At 38.1% G+C, this 16,929-nt stretch overlaps 1 protein-coding gene across 1 annotated transcript; it reads left to right on the top strand.

Annotated features, from left to right (window-relative positions):
- Positions 1-315: 315 nt before the first annotated feature.
- On the top strand, positions 316-8,749 carry LOC134222746 (uncharacterized). The gene is made up of 4 exons (XM_062701908.1): positions 316-1,031; positions 6,662-7,042; positions 7,965-8,225; positions 8,742-8,749. The coding sequence occupies exons 1-4, from the start codon at positions 374-376 to the stop codon at positions 8,747-8,749; spliced, it is 1,308 nt and encodes a 435-aa protein (XP_062557892.1). The 5' UTR covers positions 316-373.
- Positions 8,750-16,929: the final 8,180 nt, after the last annotated feature.

Here is a 16,929-nt window from a genome sequence, read left to right as displayed (position 1 = left end):
TCATTTATTTTTTTACTTCAGAAATATAATTTATAATATAGTTATGCCGAGAAATGTAACACTGGTTTGTGGATTTCTACGCATATTAGTCCCGCTGAGTGATTGATTTCGTTAATGACTTCTTTGATCGACACATCTTGTTTCATACTTAATGTATGAATTTGTACTACCCAAGTGGCTAATGTTGATAGAATACAATGCAGTTTATTCGAAGATTTGGACTCCATCAGAAGGATTGTTGTGGAAAATCAAATGATAATTTTAAACAGTGATTAAGATATAAGCAACAAATTGTTTTACTCATAAATAAAATCATTTCCACAATTTTTCGTTGATACAGAGGTGCCGCGCGCCAATAGCATCGTTAGATTGTATGGAGGAATTCAGTGGTACGACAGCACAGCTAGATTTCGGTCGTTCAACCAGTTTGGGTTCGAATCCAGCAATCCCAGTTCGGAACAATGCTACAACTACACCTGGCTTGCGGTACAAAAATTTGGGCAAAAGTGGCCTCCGGGTATCGAATGTCGGTCTCGGAACGTGGCCGATATTTTCTCCTGGTGTATCGGAGAATCAAGCAGAAGCAATTTTACGATTAGCTGTGGATAGTGGCATCAACCTTTTTGATCTGTCGGAAGCACATTCTGGTACCCGGGCTGAAATCGAATTGGGGAAAATAATTCAAAAAGCAGGCTGGAAACGGACAAGTTATATTATAACGACTAAAATATATTGGAGCACGAAATCCGAAGAACGTGGGTTGTCCAGGAAGCATATAATAGAGAGTGTCCAGGCCAGTTTACAACGACTGCAGTTATCATACATAGATATAATACTCGTACATAAGGCTGATTCAATGTGCCCAATGGAAGAAATAGTTCGGGCAATGGACTATGTTATTACGCAAGGAAGGTCTATGTATTGGGGAACTGCACGGTGGTCGCCAGTTGAGATAATGGAAGCATATACTAACTGTAGGCAATTCAATTGTGTGACTCCCATAGTCGAGCAAGCTGAGTATCATATGTTCCGTATCATGAAGACAACTTATTTGCGATGCTTCTGAACAAATTTGGATGCATGATGGCCACACTGGAACCGGTTCCGGGGCTCTAACTGGGACATATACCAGAATACTTCGAAATGTATCATGAGGCATATCAATCATCGGTATTTTTTGGCGAAAGATATTTTGAAACTAATTTTAGATTTCTACTATCAATGTTGATCCTTTTGATCCAGTTGATCCAAACATCCCGGAACACCTGGAACCAATTCCGGGGACCCTGTGGAAGACTTATATCTGGTTTTTGAAAAAAAAAACATAGCATGCGACATATCAAACTTCATGATTTACCATGACAAAAATGTAGGATAACATTTTTTAGATCTTGATTCTACTTCTGGCCACTTCCGGGAAAATCCGGAAGTCGAAGGAAGCGGTTTTGAAGTTTGTTTCATAAGTTGAAGTTCGTTACCAAAGCTGTTAGTTGTACGCACATTTCGACTTTTCGAAATCAGATCAAGAAAAAAACAATCATAGAAATGCCTCTAATATAATTTTGAACCTTATTGTTCATGTTTCAAGCACCCGGAACCGGTTCCGGGATAGACCTGTGCGCCGATTGCAATTTAATTGGCGGCGGCGTGATGAACAATTTTGAGTAAGCGGTGGCGGTGTCCCGACGTCCCACCATTGGTGATCGGTGGAAGCGGTGCGGAATTTACTGCATCATTTCGTTCGGAAGTTTCTTCAAGAATTCCAACCGAAGTTCTTATAGGAAGTTCTTTCAGAAATTCCTCCGAAAGTTCTTTCAGACATTCCTCCGAAAGTTCTTTCATGAATTTCTCCGGAAGTTCCTTCAAAAATTTCTCCTGAAGCTCCTTCAGGAATTCCTCCGGATGTTCTTTCAGAAATTCTTTTGCAACTTCCTTCAGAAATTTCTCTAGAAGTTAATTTAGGAATTCCTCCGGAAGTTCCCTCAGGAATTCCTCTGGAAGTTCCTTCAAAAATACCTACGAAAGCTCCTTCAGAAATTTCTCCTGACGTTACTTCAGACATTTCTCTGAAAGTTCCTTCAGAAAATCATCCGAAAGTTCATTCATCAAATCCTCCGGAAGCTCCTTAAGCATTTTTTACGGAAATTTCTAAAGCATTTACTCCGGTAGTTCCTCCGGAAGTTACTTCAGGGATTCCTGAAGAAACTTGAGGAGCAATTTCTTGAAGGAACTTTCAAAGGAAATCCTGAAGGAACTGCCAGAAGAACTCCTGAAGGAACTTCTGGAGAAATTCTGGAAAGAACCTCCGGAAAAGTTCTTGAAGGATCTTCCGAAGAAATTGCTGAAGGAACTTCAGGAGGAATTGCTCGTGGATTTTCCGGAGGAATTCCTGAAGGAACGTTTGGAGGTATTCCTGAAAGAACTTCCGAAGGTATTCCTGAAAGAACTTCCGGAGGAGTTCCTGAAGGAACTTATGGGAGAATTTCAGAAGGATCTTTTGGAGGAAATCCTGAAGAAAATTCCGAAAGAATTTTTGAAGGAAGTTCCGAAAGAGTTCCTGAAGGAACTTCCTAAGGAATTCCTGAAGAAACTTCCTAAGGAATTCCTTGAGGAACTCCTGAAGAAAATTCCGAAGGAATTCTTGAAGGAACTTCCGAATAAATTCCTTAAATAACTTCCGGAAGAATTGCGGAAGGAACTTCCGGAAGAATTGCGGAAGGAACTACCGGAAGAATTCCTGAACTTCCAGAGGTATTTCTGAATGATCTTTTGGGGGAGTTGTCGGAGGAACTTTCTCCGGACGTTGCTTCAGGAATTCCTCCGGAAGATCCCTCAGGGATACCTGCGGAAGTTCCTTCAGGAATTCCTTCGGAAGTTGCTCCAGAAAATTCCTTCGGAAGTTCCTCCAGGAATTCCTTCGGAAGTTCCTCCAGGAATTCCTTCGGAAGTTCCTCCAGGAATTCCTTCGGAAGATCCTCCAGGAATTCCTTAGGAACCTCCTCCAGGAATTCCTTAGGAAGTTCCTCCAGGAGTTCCTTAGGAAGTTCCTGCAGGAATTCCTTCGAAAGTTCCTCCCGGATTTCCTTCGACAGTTCCTCCAGGAATTCCTCCGGAAGTTCCTCCAGGAATTCCTCCGGAAGTTCCTCCAGGAATTCCTCCGGAAGTTCCTCCAGGAATTGCTCCGGAAGTTCCTCCAGGAATTCCTCCGGAAGTTCCTCCAGGAATTCCTCCGGAAGTTCCTCCAGGAATTCCTCCGGAAGTTCCTCCAGGAATTCCTCCGGAAGTTCCCCAGGAATTCCTCCGGAAGTTCCTCCAGGAATTCCTCCGGAAGTTCGTCCAGAAATTCTTGTGGAAGTTTCTCCTCAAATTCCTCCGAAGTTCCTCCAGGGACTCCTCTGGAAGTTCCTCCAGGAGTTCTTAGGGAAGTTCCTCCAGGAATTCCTCCGGAAGTTCCTCCAGGAATTCCTCCGGAAGTTCCTCCAGGAATTCCTCCGGAAGTTTTTTTTTCGGAAGATCCTTCCGAAATTCAGAAATTCTTCCGGAAGTTCTTTCAGGAATACTTCCAGAAGTTCCTTCATGAATTCCTCCAGAAAATCCCCGAGCAATTCCTCCTGAAGTTCCTTCAGCATTTCTTCGGAAGTTCCTTCAAGATGTTTTCCGGAGGTTCTTTCCAGAATTTCTTCGGAGAGTTCCTTCAAGAAATTGCTCCTGAAGTTTCTTCAGCAATCCCTGAAAAAACTTCCGGAGGAACTACCGGAGTAACTGCTGTAGGAACTTCCGTAAAAAATGCTTAAGGAACTTCCGGAGGATTTTCTGCATGAACTTTCGGATGATTTTCTGAAGGAACTTTCAGAGAAATTTCTGAAGTAACGTCCGGGAGAAATTCTTGAAGGAACTTCCAGAGGAATTCCTGAGGGAACTTCCAGAGGAATTCCTAAATTAGCTTCTAGATGAATTTCTAAAGGAACTTTCATTAGAGTTTCTGATAGAACATCCGGAGGAATACCTGAAGGAACTTCCGGATTCTTGAAGGACCTCTGGAGGTATTTTTGAAGGAACTTCCGGAGATATCTTTGAATGAACTTCCGGAGGAATTTTTGAAGGAACTCTCCGCAGAATTGCTGTTAGAACTTCTTGTAAGTAAGTAGCTGAAGGAACTGCTGGTGGAATTTTCGGATGAATTCCTGGAGGAACTTCCGGTGGAAATTAGATGGAACTGTCGGAGGTATTCCTGAAAAAACTTTCGAAAGAAATACTGAAGGAACTTCCGGAGGAGTTCTTGAAGGTATTTTTGGAGCAATTGCTGGAGGAATTTTTGGAGGTATTCCTGAAGGAAGTTCCGAAGGAATTCCAGAAGGAACTTCTGGACGAATTCCTGGAACTTAAGGAGGAATTCCCGAAGGAGATTTCAGAGGAATTACTGAAGGATTTTCCGGAGGAATTCCTTGAGGAACATCTGCAGGAGTTGTTGAAGGAACTTTTGGAGGAAATGCTGAAGGAACTTGCAGAGGAATTAATTCTTGAAGGAACTTCCGATCGAAATGATGCAGTAAATTCCGCACCGCTTCTTCCGATCACCAATGGTGGGATGTCGGCACGCCGCCACCGCTTACTCAAAATTATTTATCACGCCGCCGCCAATTAAATTGCAATCGGCGCACAGGTCTATCCCGGAACCGGTTCCGGATGCCTGGAACATGACCAATAAGGTTCAAAATTATATTAGAGGCATTCTTATGTCTGTTTTTTTCTTGATCTGATTTCGAAAAGTCGAAATGTGCGTACAACTAACAGCTTTACACAGAAAGAAAAACCATTAATCAGATTAAAAAAATCGTTGGTTAAAATAAAAAGTTTCGTTGGTTCTTTTTCGTAGAGAGTTGTGTATGTTCAAAAAAAAAGTACGTGAACTTTTAAAACGCCAACGGTTAAAAACTTTCATGCCGCTCTGAAAATAAAAGTTCATACTTTCAAAATAAAATTGTTGCACCGTCAAACAAAAATGGTCACATTGTAGAAAAAATAGTGAAATATTTCAATACATACTGAAAACCTCTAAAAATAACATCCCAAAAATCCTCTTCCCTTAACCCTTCATTCTTGTTTTTCCCCTTTAGATTTAATAATTTCAATAAACAGTTTCAGTTTTTCTATGTCATGTTTAATTAAACCAATAAGTTATATTTTAACACAAACGCGATAGTGTCCTCATTCCAAACAGCAGCTGCCAGTTCTACCGACAGGCCTTGATCCGGCCACTCTGCGGGGTGCGCTCGTGCAGACATTTGAGCGCAGGATTTTTTTTTCCGATGAGAAATGCCAAAACAGATTATCTGTAAGCAATGGAAATAAAAGAACTCGGATGAGTGCCGTTATCTTGATATGCTTAACTACGCTATGCTCTAATTTCAACCAATAGAAGCAACACTCAGTTTCATCTACGCTTCATCATTGAAGTGCCGGAGCCAGATTCTTGTTTTTATTGATGGAAGGAATTAGAGCACACTAGCCATTTTCATGATTACGATTAAAATAATATAAACTTACCTTTCGGTCTCGCGAAATCTTCCAGCAGCTCTGTGGTTTCCTCCAGCTTCAGACTCCTGGAACTCCTCCTCCTTTAGACTCCTGGAACAACCGCACATGTATGTAGTTTCTTACTGCTGCTGTTCTTTCGTGCTGTCATAGCGTTAGGTAAATATTTACTTAGAGAAAAAGAGAGAAGTGATTTTTTCTTTTCCTCACTTCTCATGGTTCACAATGGTTCATCGCTTGATGTTTTAAAAGTTCAAGAGCTCTTAGTTTGATAGACACAATTTTTAATGTCACGTTGGACACAAGAGAAAATCAACTTTCAAATAAAAAATAAATTTTAACTGACACTATTTTTACTTTTAATTTTAAGAAAACGAAGCACTTCTTAACAGAAAAGTGCATTACATTCTATAACACAATATTTGTTTTTTGTGTGTAGTAACGAACTTCAACTTATGAAACAGACTTCAAAACTGCTTCCTTCGACTTCCGGATTTTCCCGGAAGTGGCCAGAAGTAGAATCAAGATCTAAAAAATATTATCCTACATTTTTTTCATGGTGAATCATGAAGTTTGATATGTCGCATGCTATGTTTTTTTCAAAAACCGGATATAAGTCTTCCACAGGGTCCCCGGAATTGGTTCCAGGTGTCCCGGGATGTTTGGATCAACTGGATCAAAAGGATCAAAATTGATATTAGAAATCTAAAATTAGTTTCAAAATATCTTTCGCCAAAAAAATACCGATGATTGATATGCCTCATGATACATTTCGAAGTATTCTAATATATGTCCCCAGTTAGAGCCCCGGAACCGGTTCCAGTGTGGCCATCATGCATCCAAATTTGTTCAGAAGCATCGCAAATAAGTTGTCTTCATGATACGGGTATAAAAAGACGATATTGGTACGAATAACAAACATAAAAGTCAAAAATGTCCTAAATGGCCACCCGACAGACCCCACTGGGATTCCGTATAAATCCGGAACCGGTGGACCGACATGTCCAATCGATCGATCTTCTGAATCTATAATAATTTCTGGTTCATGTCTGAAAATTTCAAACAAATCGGTCAAAAGTTGAATGAACTAGAGCAAAAACATCACCAAAATTTTGATGCACAAAAGAGGTTGGGGATGCAAAGGATAATAAAGATGCACGCCAATTAGATTGCAATAAGTCAATTGATGCAATGATAACAAACACTAACGAGCGAGAAGAAAATTCAAAACACAACAAAGTTAAAATTCGTCGTAATTCAAGTTTGATAAGTTTCAAATCATTGGATATTAGCCTGAAGTCGATTTATTCGTCCCTCAAAGGACAGAAAAACAATGCTGACAAAAATCGAAACGAATCGACTTCATCGCAGAAAGCCACCTGTATACTTCGTGCGCCATATCTGAAAGTGGAAACTGTTGAAAACGATGAATCTCAGAAGCTGCTTCTAACCTATGCTCAATCGCCTGGCGGCTCGCAACATCGAAGAAGTTTCGATACTACTAGAGGCCTTGATAAGAGAAACGCGGATAGAAAAAGTAGCTCTGCCAACACTGCATTCAATCATCTTTTTCAAAGAACAACACATGAAAAGGAAGAAATGATTTATCCAGGTAAAATTTTGCATATCGCTATTTAATGTGTTCACATCACATGACAATCGAATCCAACAAATAAAACAATTGCATTTCATAATCTGTCATTGATTTGCAAAACAAATTAAAATTGCATTTAAAATTGATTCATTATTAAATGGTGTTAAATCGAATTTAGCCGTTTTCAGTATTTGAGCCGATGTTTGGCTGCTTGACAGGTCTCTTGCTCGATTGGCTGCTGTTTTTTGACGGTTCGATTGGCGGCACATGGCAATCCGCGTTTCTCTTATCAAGGCCTCTAGATACTACTAGCTCACAATATTTGAGTACACAAACTAAGGCTCTGTCTCATTTGGAGAATTAAACTTAAGGTGGTTATATAACAAAGCCACAAATCGGCCATCTTGGAAACCACGTGCTTTTTCTAGTGATTTTTCAAGAGCACGAATTGAGAGAACAACAACGCCCATGAGGATCACAACATCTGTAGATCGTTTGATTACTCATGCTAAGCAATCGACTTTAATTTCAGCATTGTACAAAAAATATTACGCTGGTTTTAAATGTTTGATAATAGGATTAGAAAACCGTGTGGTGAATTTGAAATTCACCACATGGCTTGATTGTATAATCACCTTAAAAGTGACAGTTCGAAAATTAGCACATAACCCAGTCATAAAAATGGCTGGTGCTATCCAGCAATTCCAATAAGACATCGATGCAAAATGATTCGATATCTGTCAAAAGTAATCTTGCTCTGCGAGCAGGGTTATTTGATAATTATTGAAATGTCACTTTTAAGTTTATTTTAAGTTTAATTCTCCAAATGAGACAGAGCCTAACTATCAGGAGTTGACACAATCACCACATGGCAGCTCAGTATATTTGTCTGTAAGCACCGGGAACATCCGTCGTTCATCAACATCCGATATTCTGGGCAGCCACAACAGTAGCAGGAAAAGCAGTGTGCAACAATCATCGTGTGGCTCAGTCCTGGAAAATCGTAAGCCCAGTACATCAGATATGCTACGTAAGGCTCGTGAACGGAAAGGCAGTGAAGGAAAGATCGGGCGCAGTATCCAGTTTTCCGCGAGCGGTAATGGCCGCCAGCTTGCCTGCGGGTTAGTCTCTGATTTGACATTTCTGGAGGTCAACTGCACCCACCATTCGAGCATTTTGATCAATGTGATATATAAGAAGGCTTGAATTCACTGAATCAGCACCTTCTTATATGCAACATTGGTCAGAATGCTCGGAGCGGTGGGTGCAGTTGACCTCCAGACACGTCAAATCAGAGACTGAACCGCAAGCAAGCTGGCGGCCATTACCGCTCGCGGAAAACTGGATATCGCAAGGCGGTATCGCTAGAGGAGGAATGAGAAGTCGTCGAATCAGCATGGCATATTAGAAAACAAAAGCAAATTCAATGCAGTGTTATTGTTTAGAAGCATCTTTTTATTAAAAATATATTTCCTTTTTGTCACATGAAGCAATGAATGCCTCTAATATAATGTTTGAATCAAATTTGAAGTTATGTAGTTAAATAATTGATTGTATGACTGTATCAAAGTTTTTTTTAATACGAAGTTTTTTGTTTGTAATTTGTTTACAGCTTTGTGATTGCTATCTTTAAGAACATTACTAAATCAAAAGCTTACAGTAGCAAAATATGAACGTGTACTGGAACGTTATCAAATAGAATAAAAATCCTTTTCGCGCCACTAAAAGTGGCTAGGCTAGCGAGAATTAAGAATTGAATACCATTTCTATAAGCGACACTATAATATAACATATTCTGCCATTATGATCAATAAGCTTTGAGCAAACGGCTTAAAAACCAGACGTGTTGCCGGTAATGTGAGTAAACGGCGCAATTTTTGTTTTAGCTGAAATTTTGTAGATTTCGAATGGATTTTCAATTAACCTTAATCTACTGTTATAATATAACCATCTACGTATAGCATTGACATGGTTTTGACCATGAAATGAGTTTCAAATTCAATAAATGAATTAAATAGTCATAGAAAACTTGAACCTCATTTTTCTCGGTTCATCATTGTTGGCTTTTCGGCCTAAATCATATGTTGCTCGAGAATTTATTCCTCACGAGACAAATATGCGTAGACATTCAAGAATGGGACAAGTTGACTTGATGTTGTTTTCACTGATTTTTCGAACAAAGTTCCATATTTTCGAGGAGTTTTCGGGAAAAACACATCAATATGATAAAATGTCAAAATCTTCAAAAACTAACTTGGGACGATTATGCGTAGAAGGGCAGTATCCTTCAAGAGTCCTGAAGGGTAAGGGGAGATTATGCAACACGTTCTCATACACAATGCAGAGAGTCGGAGGCGTTTGCGGTCCATGTCAGCATGGCTACAAAGGCAACAAAGTTGAAATTGTTCTTTGGGCGCTGTAGTAAAAGCAACGCATTCTGGATGAAGCGTGGTCTAAATCTCAGAATTGACGAATAGGTGAATTAGAGTGAGCGAGTTAAATTGTGTGAGTTAGAGTGAATGAGTGAGTAAGAGTGAGTGAGTAAATAAGAGTGAGTGAGTGAGTAAGAGAGTAAGAGTGAGTGAATAAGTAAGATAAAATGAGCAAGTAAGAGAGGCTGAGTGAGTAAAAGCGAGTGAGTGGTATGAATGAGCGAGTTAGTAGGAATGATTCAGTGAGCAAGAGTGAGCGAGTGAGTAAGAGGGAGTGAGTTATTAAGTGAGTAAGAGTGAGTGAATGAGTAAGAGGGAGTGAGTGAGTAAGAGTAAGTGAGTTAATGAAACTGAATATGAATGAGCGAGTTAGAAGGAATGATTCGGTGAGCAAGAGTTAGCGAGTGAGTAAGAGGGAGTGAGTAAGAGTGAGTGAATGAGTAAGAGGGAAATTTGTGAGAGAGTGAGTAAGAGTAAGTGAGTTAATGAAACTGAGTAAGTGAGTAAGAGTAAATGAGTTAGTAAAAGTGAGTAAACGAGTAACAGAGAGTGTATGAGTAAAAGTGAGTGAATAAGTGAGTGAGTGAGCGTTTAAGAGAGAGGGAGTGAGAGAGTAAGAGTGAGCGATTGATTGAGAGTAAATGAGTGAGTGAAAGTGGATGAGTGAGTAACAGCGGATGAGTGAGTAAGAGTGGGTGAGTGAGTAAAAGTGGGTGGATGAATAAGAGTGGGTGAAGGTGGTTATATAACAAAGCCACAAACGGCCATCTTGGAAACCACGTGCTTTTCCTAGTGATTTTTCAAGAGCACGAATTGAGAGAACAACAACGCCCATGGGGATGAAACATCCGTAGATCGTTTGCTTACTCATGCTGAACAATCGACTTTAATTTCAGCATTGTACGACAATTATTACGCTAGATTTGGACTTTTAATAATAGGAGTAGAAAAACGTGTGGTGAATTCGAAATTCACCACATGGCTTGATTGTATAATCACCTGAATGAGTAATAATCACAAACTTAATTTTTTTTAAAAAATGTTGAACTTTTACACAGAAAGAAAAATCATTATTGAAATTGAAAAAACCATTGGTTAAAATAAAAAGTTTCATTGGTTCTTTTTCGTAGAGAGTTGCGAATGTTTAAACTAAAAGTACGCAAACTTTTGTTACCCCCATTATTAAAAAGCTCTGAAATTAAAAGTATGAACTTTTAAATCAAAATTGTAGAATTATCTAATCAAGAAGATCAAAACTAAATATAGAAAATGAGAGTGGAATATGCTTATTCTAAAACGACAGCTATTTCCCCAAAACAGTGTCTCTCACCTTTTACCCTCCAGTAAAGTTTTTCTTTTAAATTGATTTAAATGAGTAATCAAGAATAGTATAACTTTTTTATTTCATATCTGTTCATTTTGTTGAATTGGATAATAAATACAACGACGACAGGATGTTATGTTCAACATCTGAACAGCGAGCAACTTTTCTTGAATTAAGGTGTGCATCGTAGACATCTAAGCGATCTATCTATACATTGAGCCATAGTTTTCCTGCCAGTCAGGAATGAAAAACAAGCAGTTTATCTGTAAAAATAGAAAACCGGAAAATCTTATAAGTTCTGTGATATCGAAGATAGTGTGCTTTAATTCCAACCAGCAGCACCAATTTCAAGCCATTGAAGTGTGGGTGGGTGGTTTGCGCTTTGCACTTGAATCAGGACATACCGCGGTATAATATTTCGTTTCTTGTCAGATTCGTCACTTTCACTTGTTGATAATAAAATTATGACTTACCTCTAAATTCCATATCACCCATATGTAGCTCGATTTAATTCCTGCAGAATGAATTGAGGAGCTTTATTCCAAATTCTGCGAAAAAGTAACTCCCGGGCACCACCGAACAATACTGTAGCGAAATTTCCCGCGGTCAAAAAAATATCGGTCGTGCTATTGGTTTGTACTTTTTTGAAAAACTACTTAGCTGATGACTGCTACGGTCAGTCAATCAGCTTCTCGCATTCATATTGACAGTTTAATAATTTTATACTTGAAAAGATGAACTTTTAAATTTACACTCAGAAAAGATGAAAAATACTTTCAAATTAAACGTAGAACTTTTGGTTGATCAAAGCTAACTTTTATTTTAACGAAAATTTCGTACTTTTTCAATTGAAAGTCCTTAAATTTTGATAGCACAACTTTTATTTTTTCTGTGCCCCAGCAAACATGTTTTTTGGCGAGATTTCTGTCAAAATTCCTGAAAATCAGCAAATATTTTGCTGAAATTCAGCTAACAAACGTCATTTTTGCTGAAATATCAGTTTTTTATTTTGCTGACGCACGGCTGTGTGGATTTTTGCCGAGCTGCAGAAATAAAAACTAAGTGTGTAGTGAGGCAGAGAAAGTGACTGAGTGAGGGTGTGTGTATAATAGGGAAAGGGAGATCTTGTTTGTCTTCGGGAAGTCGCGTTGACTTAAAGAAAGCATCATCTTTGTTCGCCTTATATCGGACATCACGGATACAAATTTCATCCATTTGCTTCAAAAATATACATGTTTATTTCCAAAATGGTAATATGTTTGAATCAAACATATTTATTTTTAAAACCATATTGAGGGTCTGTCTCAATTGGATAATTAAACTCAAATTAAACTTAGAAGTGACAGTTCAATAATTATCGAATAACCCTGCTGGATGAGCAGGATTACTTTTGACACATATCGAATCATTCTTGATCGATGTCTTATTGGATTTGCTGGGTAGCACGCAGCCATTCTTATGGCCGGGTGATTTTTTAATTTTTGAACTGTCAGTTTTAAGTAAAATTAAATTTAATTCGGGAAATGAGACAGAGCCTGAATTCCTGTTTGCTTTATACATACACTAGTGGATAGCCCCTCGCTCGCTCTTGCAAAAATAAACAAAACCTCAAGTTCGGATCGGATCCGATTGGAAGTCAGCAGAGGAGCAGGAGCAAAAATAGAAGCATATGTTTTCTTGCTTCCAAATTGAGGATAGGGATGTTTTTTAGGTACAGAAAGGTAAGTAAATGAAATATGAACGTTTGGAATTGTAAAATCTGGTAGTCAAATGCTACCAGAATATGAAAATTGGTAGAATTGATAAGAAAATATTATGAGGGTTCGAACCAAAACAATAATATCCATGTTTGCTTCAAACATTTAGCTGGTTAAAACAACTTGAAACGCACATTTGATTCAATAAAAAGTTTTTGTTCGCTTCAAATGCAACAATATGTTTGTTCCAAACAGATTTATTTTTGATGCCAGAACAAACTGAATTTATGTTTGGATTTACCTAGAATATGTTTGTTTTTAACGTAGTTTTTTCTGCGTATATACGTATATATGTTTGTTATATATGTTTGTTCCAAACAGATTTATTTTTGATGCCAGAACAAACTGAATTTATGTTTGGATTTACCTAGAATATGTTTGTTTTTAACGTAGTTTTTTCTGCGTATATGCGTATATACGCGTTACTTTTAAAAAGACATTACAGTGATCGTTCGCTAATTGGGCACGACCTCACCCCAACTAGCGAATGCCGTTCGCTAATTGGGGTGTTTTGACAAGCGTCAATGTTGTTTACTTTTTGCGTTGAACAAAGGAAAATTTTACGCGCCAGAAAATATCGATCCCGCCAAACACGGAAACAAAACGTCAACGCGTGTTTGACATCACATTCTGACGTTTGACTGCTTTTTAATTGGGTTTCGCCCCAATTAGCGAACCCCCAACTAAAAAGCGCCCCAACTAGAAAAACCCCAATTAGCGAACGTTCACTGTATTGCCCAGGGATGCCAGTGGATATTTTCAAATGTCTTCACAGTCGAGTAAAAATGTCTTCAAATGTCTTCAATATCAAAATTACGATTATCAGTGAAAAAAATTCAAAATCCAATAGGTTTGTAACTTCAATCATCTCCTTGTTTCATGTATTGTTTATTTTATATCACCCAAATTGTTAGAATTCAAAAGAATACTCTTTTAAATCTTCATGAGTAAGATTTTTTAATGAGTCTTTAAATATAATTCCAACGGATTTTTCTAACTGAATTTCCTTGTGGAATTCTTCTGAATTTATTTTTAAAGACTTTTTTAACTTCCACAAGATTTTCTGAAGGAATTTCCGGAAGATTTTCTGGAGAAACTTCTGGGTAAATCCCTGATGTATTTATTGGAGACGTCCTAAAGGAACTCCTGAAGGGATTTCCGGAGGAATTGCTGTTGGAACATCCAAAAGATTTTCTGAGGGAACTTCCAGATAAATTTCTGAAGGAACTTCCGGATGAAATGCTAATGGAACTTCCGGAGGAATTACGGGAGGAATTCCGGAGGGATTTTCGGGAGGAATAACTGAAGGATTTTCCTGAAGAATTCCTGGAGGATTTTCCTGAGCAATAACTGAAAGGGTTTGCAGTGGAGTTCCTGAAGAAATTTCTTAAGAAACTTCAGGAGGAACTTCTGGATAACTTTTTGGAGGAACTTCCTGAGGTATTGCTGTAGAAATTTCCGAAAGAATTCCTGGATGAGATAACAGAGAAACTCCAGAGTATAATTCCAGAGGTATTATTGGAGAATCTTTCGGTAACATTATTGGAGCACCATCAAGAGGAATTCCTGGAGAAACTTCCGAAAGGATTCTTGGCGGAATTTTCGTACACAGAAAGAAAAACCATTAATCAGATTAAAAAAATCGTTGGTTAAGGTGATTATACAATCAAGCCATGTGGTGAATTTCAAATTCACCACACGATTTTCTACTCCTATTGTCAAAAGTTCAAATCTAGCGTAATAATTTACGTTCAATGCTGAAATTAAAGTCGATTGTTAAGCATGAGTAAGCAAACGATCTACGAATGTTTCATACCCATGGGCATTGAGGTTTTCTCAATTCGTGCTCTTGAAAAATCACTAGAAAAAACACGTGGTTTCCAAGATGGCCGATTTGTGGCTTTGTTGTATAACCACCTTAAAATAAACAGTTTCGTTGGTTCTTTTTCGTAGAGAGTTGTGTATGTTCAAAAAAAAAGTACGTGGACTTTTAAAACGCCAACGGTTAAAAACTTTCATGCCGCTCTGAAAATAAAAGTTCATACTTTCAAAATAAAATTGTTGCACCGTCAAACAAAAATGGTCACATTGTAGAAAAAATAGTGAAATATTTCAATACATACTGAAAACCTCTAAAAATAACATCCCAAAAAATCCTCTTCCCGTAACCCTTCATTCTTGTTTTTCCCCTTTAGATTTAATAATTTCAATAAACAGTTTCAGTTTTTCTATGTCATGTTTAATTAAACCAATAAGTTATATCTTAACACAAACGCGATAGTGTCCTCATTCCAAACAGCAGCTGGCAGTTCTACCGACAGGCCTTGATCCGGCCACTCTGCGGGGTGCGCTCGTACAGACATTTGAGCACAGGATTTTTTTCCGATGAGAAATGCCAAAACAGATAATCTGTAAGCAATGGAATTAAAAGAACTCGGATGAGTGCCGTTATCTTGATATGCTTAACTACGCTATGCTCTAATTTCAACCAATAGAAGCAACACTCAGTTTCATCTACGCTTCATCATTGAAGTGCCGGAGCCAGATTCTTGTTTTTATTGATGGAAGGAATTAGAGCACACTAGCTCATTTTCATGATTACGATTAAAATAATATAAACTTACCTTTCGGTCTCATGAAATCTTCCAGCAGCTCTGTGGTTTCCTCCAGCTTCAGACTCCTGGAACTCCTCCTCCTTTAGACTCCTGGAACAACCGCACATGTATGTAGTTTTTTTTATTGCAGCTGTTCTTTCGTGCTATCATAGCCTTAGGTAAATATTTGCTAGAGAAAAAGAGAGAAGCGATATTTTCGTTTCCTCACTTCTCATGGTTCACAATGGTTCATCGCTTGATGTATTAAAAGTTCAAGAGCTCTTAGTTTGATAGACACAATTTTTAATGTCACGTTGGACACAAGAGAAAATCAACTTTCAAATAAAAAATAAATTTTAACTGACACTAATTTTACTTTTAATTTTAAGAAAACGAAGCACTTCTTAACAGAAAAGTGCATTACATTCTATAACACAATATTTGTTTTTTGTGTGTACGAATGCCTGCAGGAGCTTCGAAAGGAATTCCTGGAAGAAATGCTGTAGAAAGTCATGAAAAAAACAAACTAAGGAATTTCTGAAGGAACGACTGGAGGACTTTCCGACGGAATTCTTGGAGGATCCTACGGAGAAAATTCTGGACGAACTTATGAGCTCCTAGAGGTACTTTCAAAGGAAATTCTGGAGAAATTTTCTGAAAGATCTATAAAGGAATTGTTGGACGGAGGAGCTTCATGAGGAATTTCAGAAAGAATTCCAGAGATGGATTTACTGAAGAAATGCTTAAAGGGATTTCCAATTAAAATACTGGCCGAGTGTCCAAAGATAGGGTAAAGTGCCCAATAGTGGACCCCCTAGTAGCGAAATTTTGCTCTTCCTGTCATAAGGAGTAGAAATGTTCAACATATTAATTCTGCCTGATATCTAACAACAAGCTCTGCATCCCCTCTTCACGATACATATATAAAACACCCAAATACACGACGTTATTCGTTGAAATTAACATTTTAAAGTCTAACTGAATTCGCCCTATAGTAGACCCCCTGGGGGTCCATAATAGGAAATTGCTTCCCTATAGTCGACACTTCATTTGATTTTCATGTCCCGTTTCGGGACGTTCTTCTTCCCTATTATGGACCCCGCAAAATATTCCTTTAATGGACACTCTGGTGTTTATTTTTTATAGAATTGTAAAAAATCATCTCATTTTACGTTCCATAGCATTTCCAATGCATGTAATCAAATCATAGGACTGTAAGGTAGGTTCTCCCGATAGAATTTCATAGCAACATGTTGACATTGTGCTGTAATAATGCAAAAATGGCTGGAGGGTCCACTATTGGTTGGGGGTCCACTATTGGGCACTTTACCCTATTTCTTGAAAAATACCATAGGAGTCAAGGAAAAATTCAACAAGAAAGTGTAACGAGTTAACCCTGAACTTTCTACTGAGTCTTTAATAAAAACTCTGGCGGATTTGTTTATGAAATTCCTCTGATTATTTTTCAAAAGATTCTCCTGTACAAATTAAAAATAATTTACCGTGGCTATTCTGTCGACATTCGTAAGAATTTTCTATGGAAACTAAAGAAAATTTTCTGAGAAAATTGAAAATAATTTCTTGTGGAAATTTAGAACTTTCCGTACATGTGGTACATGGAAAATCCGAAGAGGCAACCCTGAAATTTCAAATACACATCTGGAGTACATCCCACGAAAACATAGACAAATTT

Source organism: Armigeres subalbatus, chromosome 3, assembly GCF_024139115.2.
Source record: "Armigeres subalbatus isolate Guangzhou_Male chromosome 3, GZ_Asu_2, whole genome shotgun sequence".
NCBI classification, from domain to species: Eukaryota; Metazoa; Arthropoda; class Insecta; order Diptera; family Culicidae; genus Armigeres; species Armigeres subalbatus.
This window is presented reverse-complemented; position numbering and strand designations above follow the sequence as displayed.

Excerpts from the sequence above, each read along its gene's own strand:
- LOC134222746 (XM_062701908.1), top strand. The coding sequence starts at position 374 with ATGGAGGAATTCAGTGGTACGACAGCACAGCTAGATTTCGGTCGTTCA. Across the intron at positions 1,032-6,661 it reads AGCTGAGTATCATATGTTCC|AGGTTGGGGATGCAAAGGAT; the intron begins GTATCATGAAGA and ends GATGCACAAAAG. Across the intron at positions 7,043-7,964 it reads AAGTTTCGATACTACTAGAG|AGCCTAACTATCAGGAGTTG; the intron begins GCCTTGATAAGA and ends CAAATGAGACAG.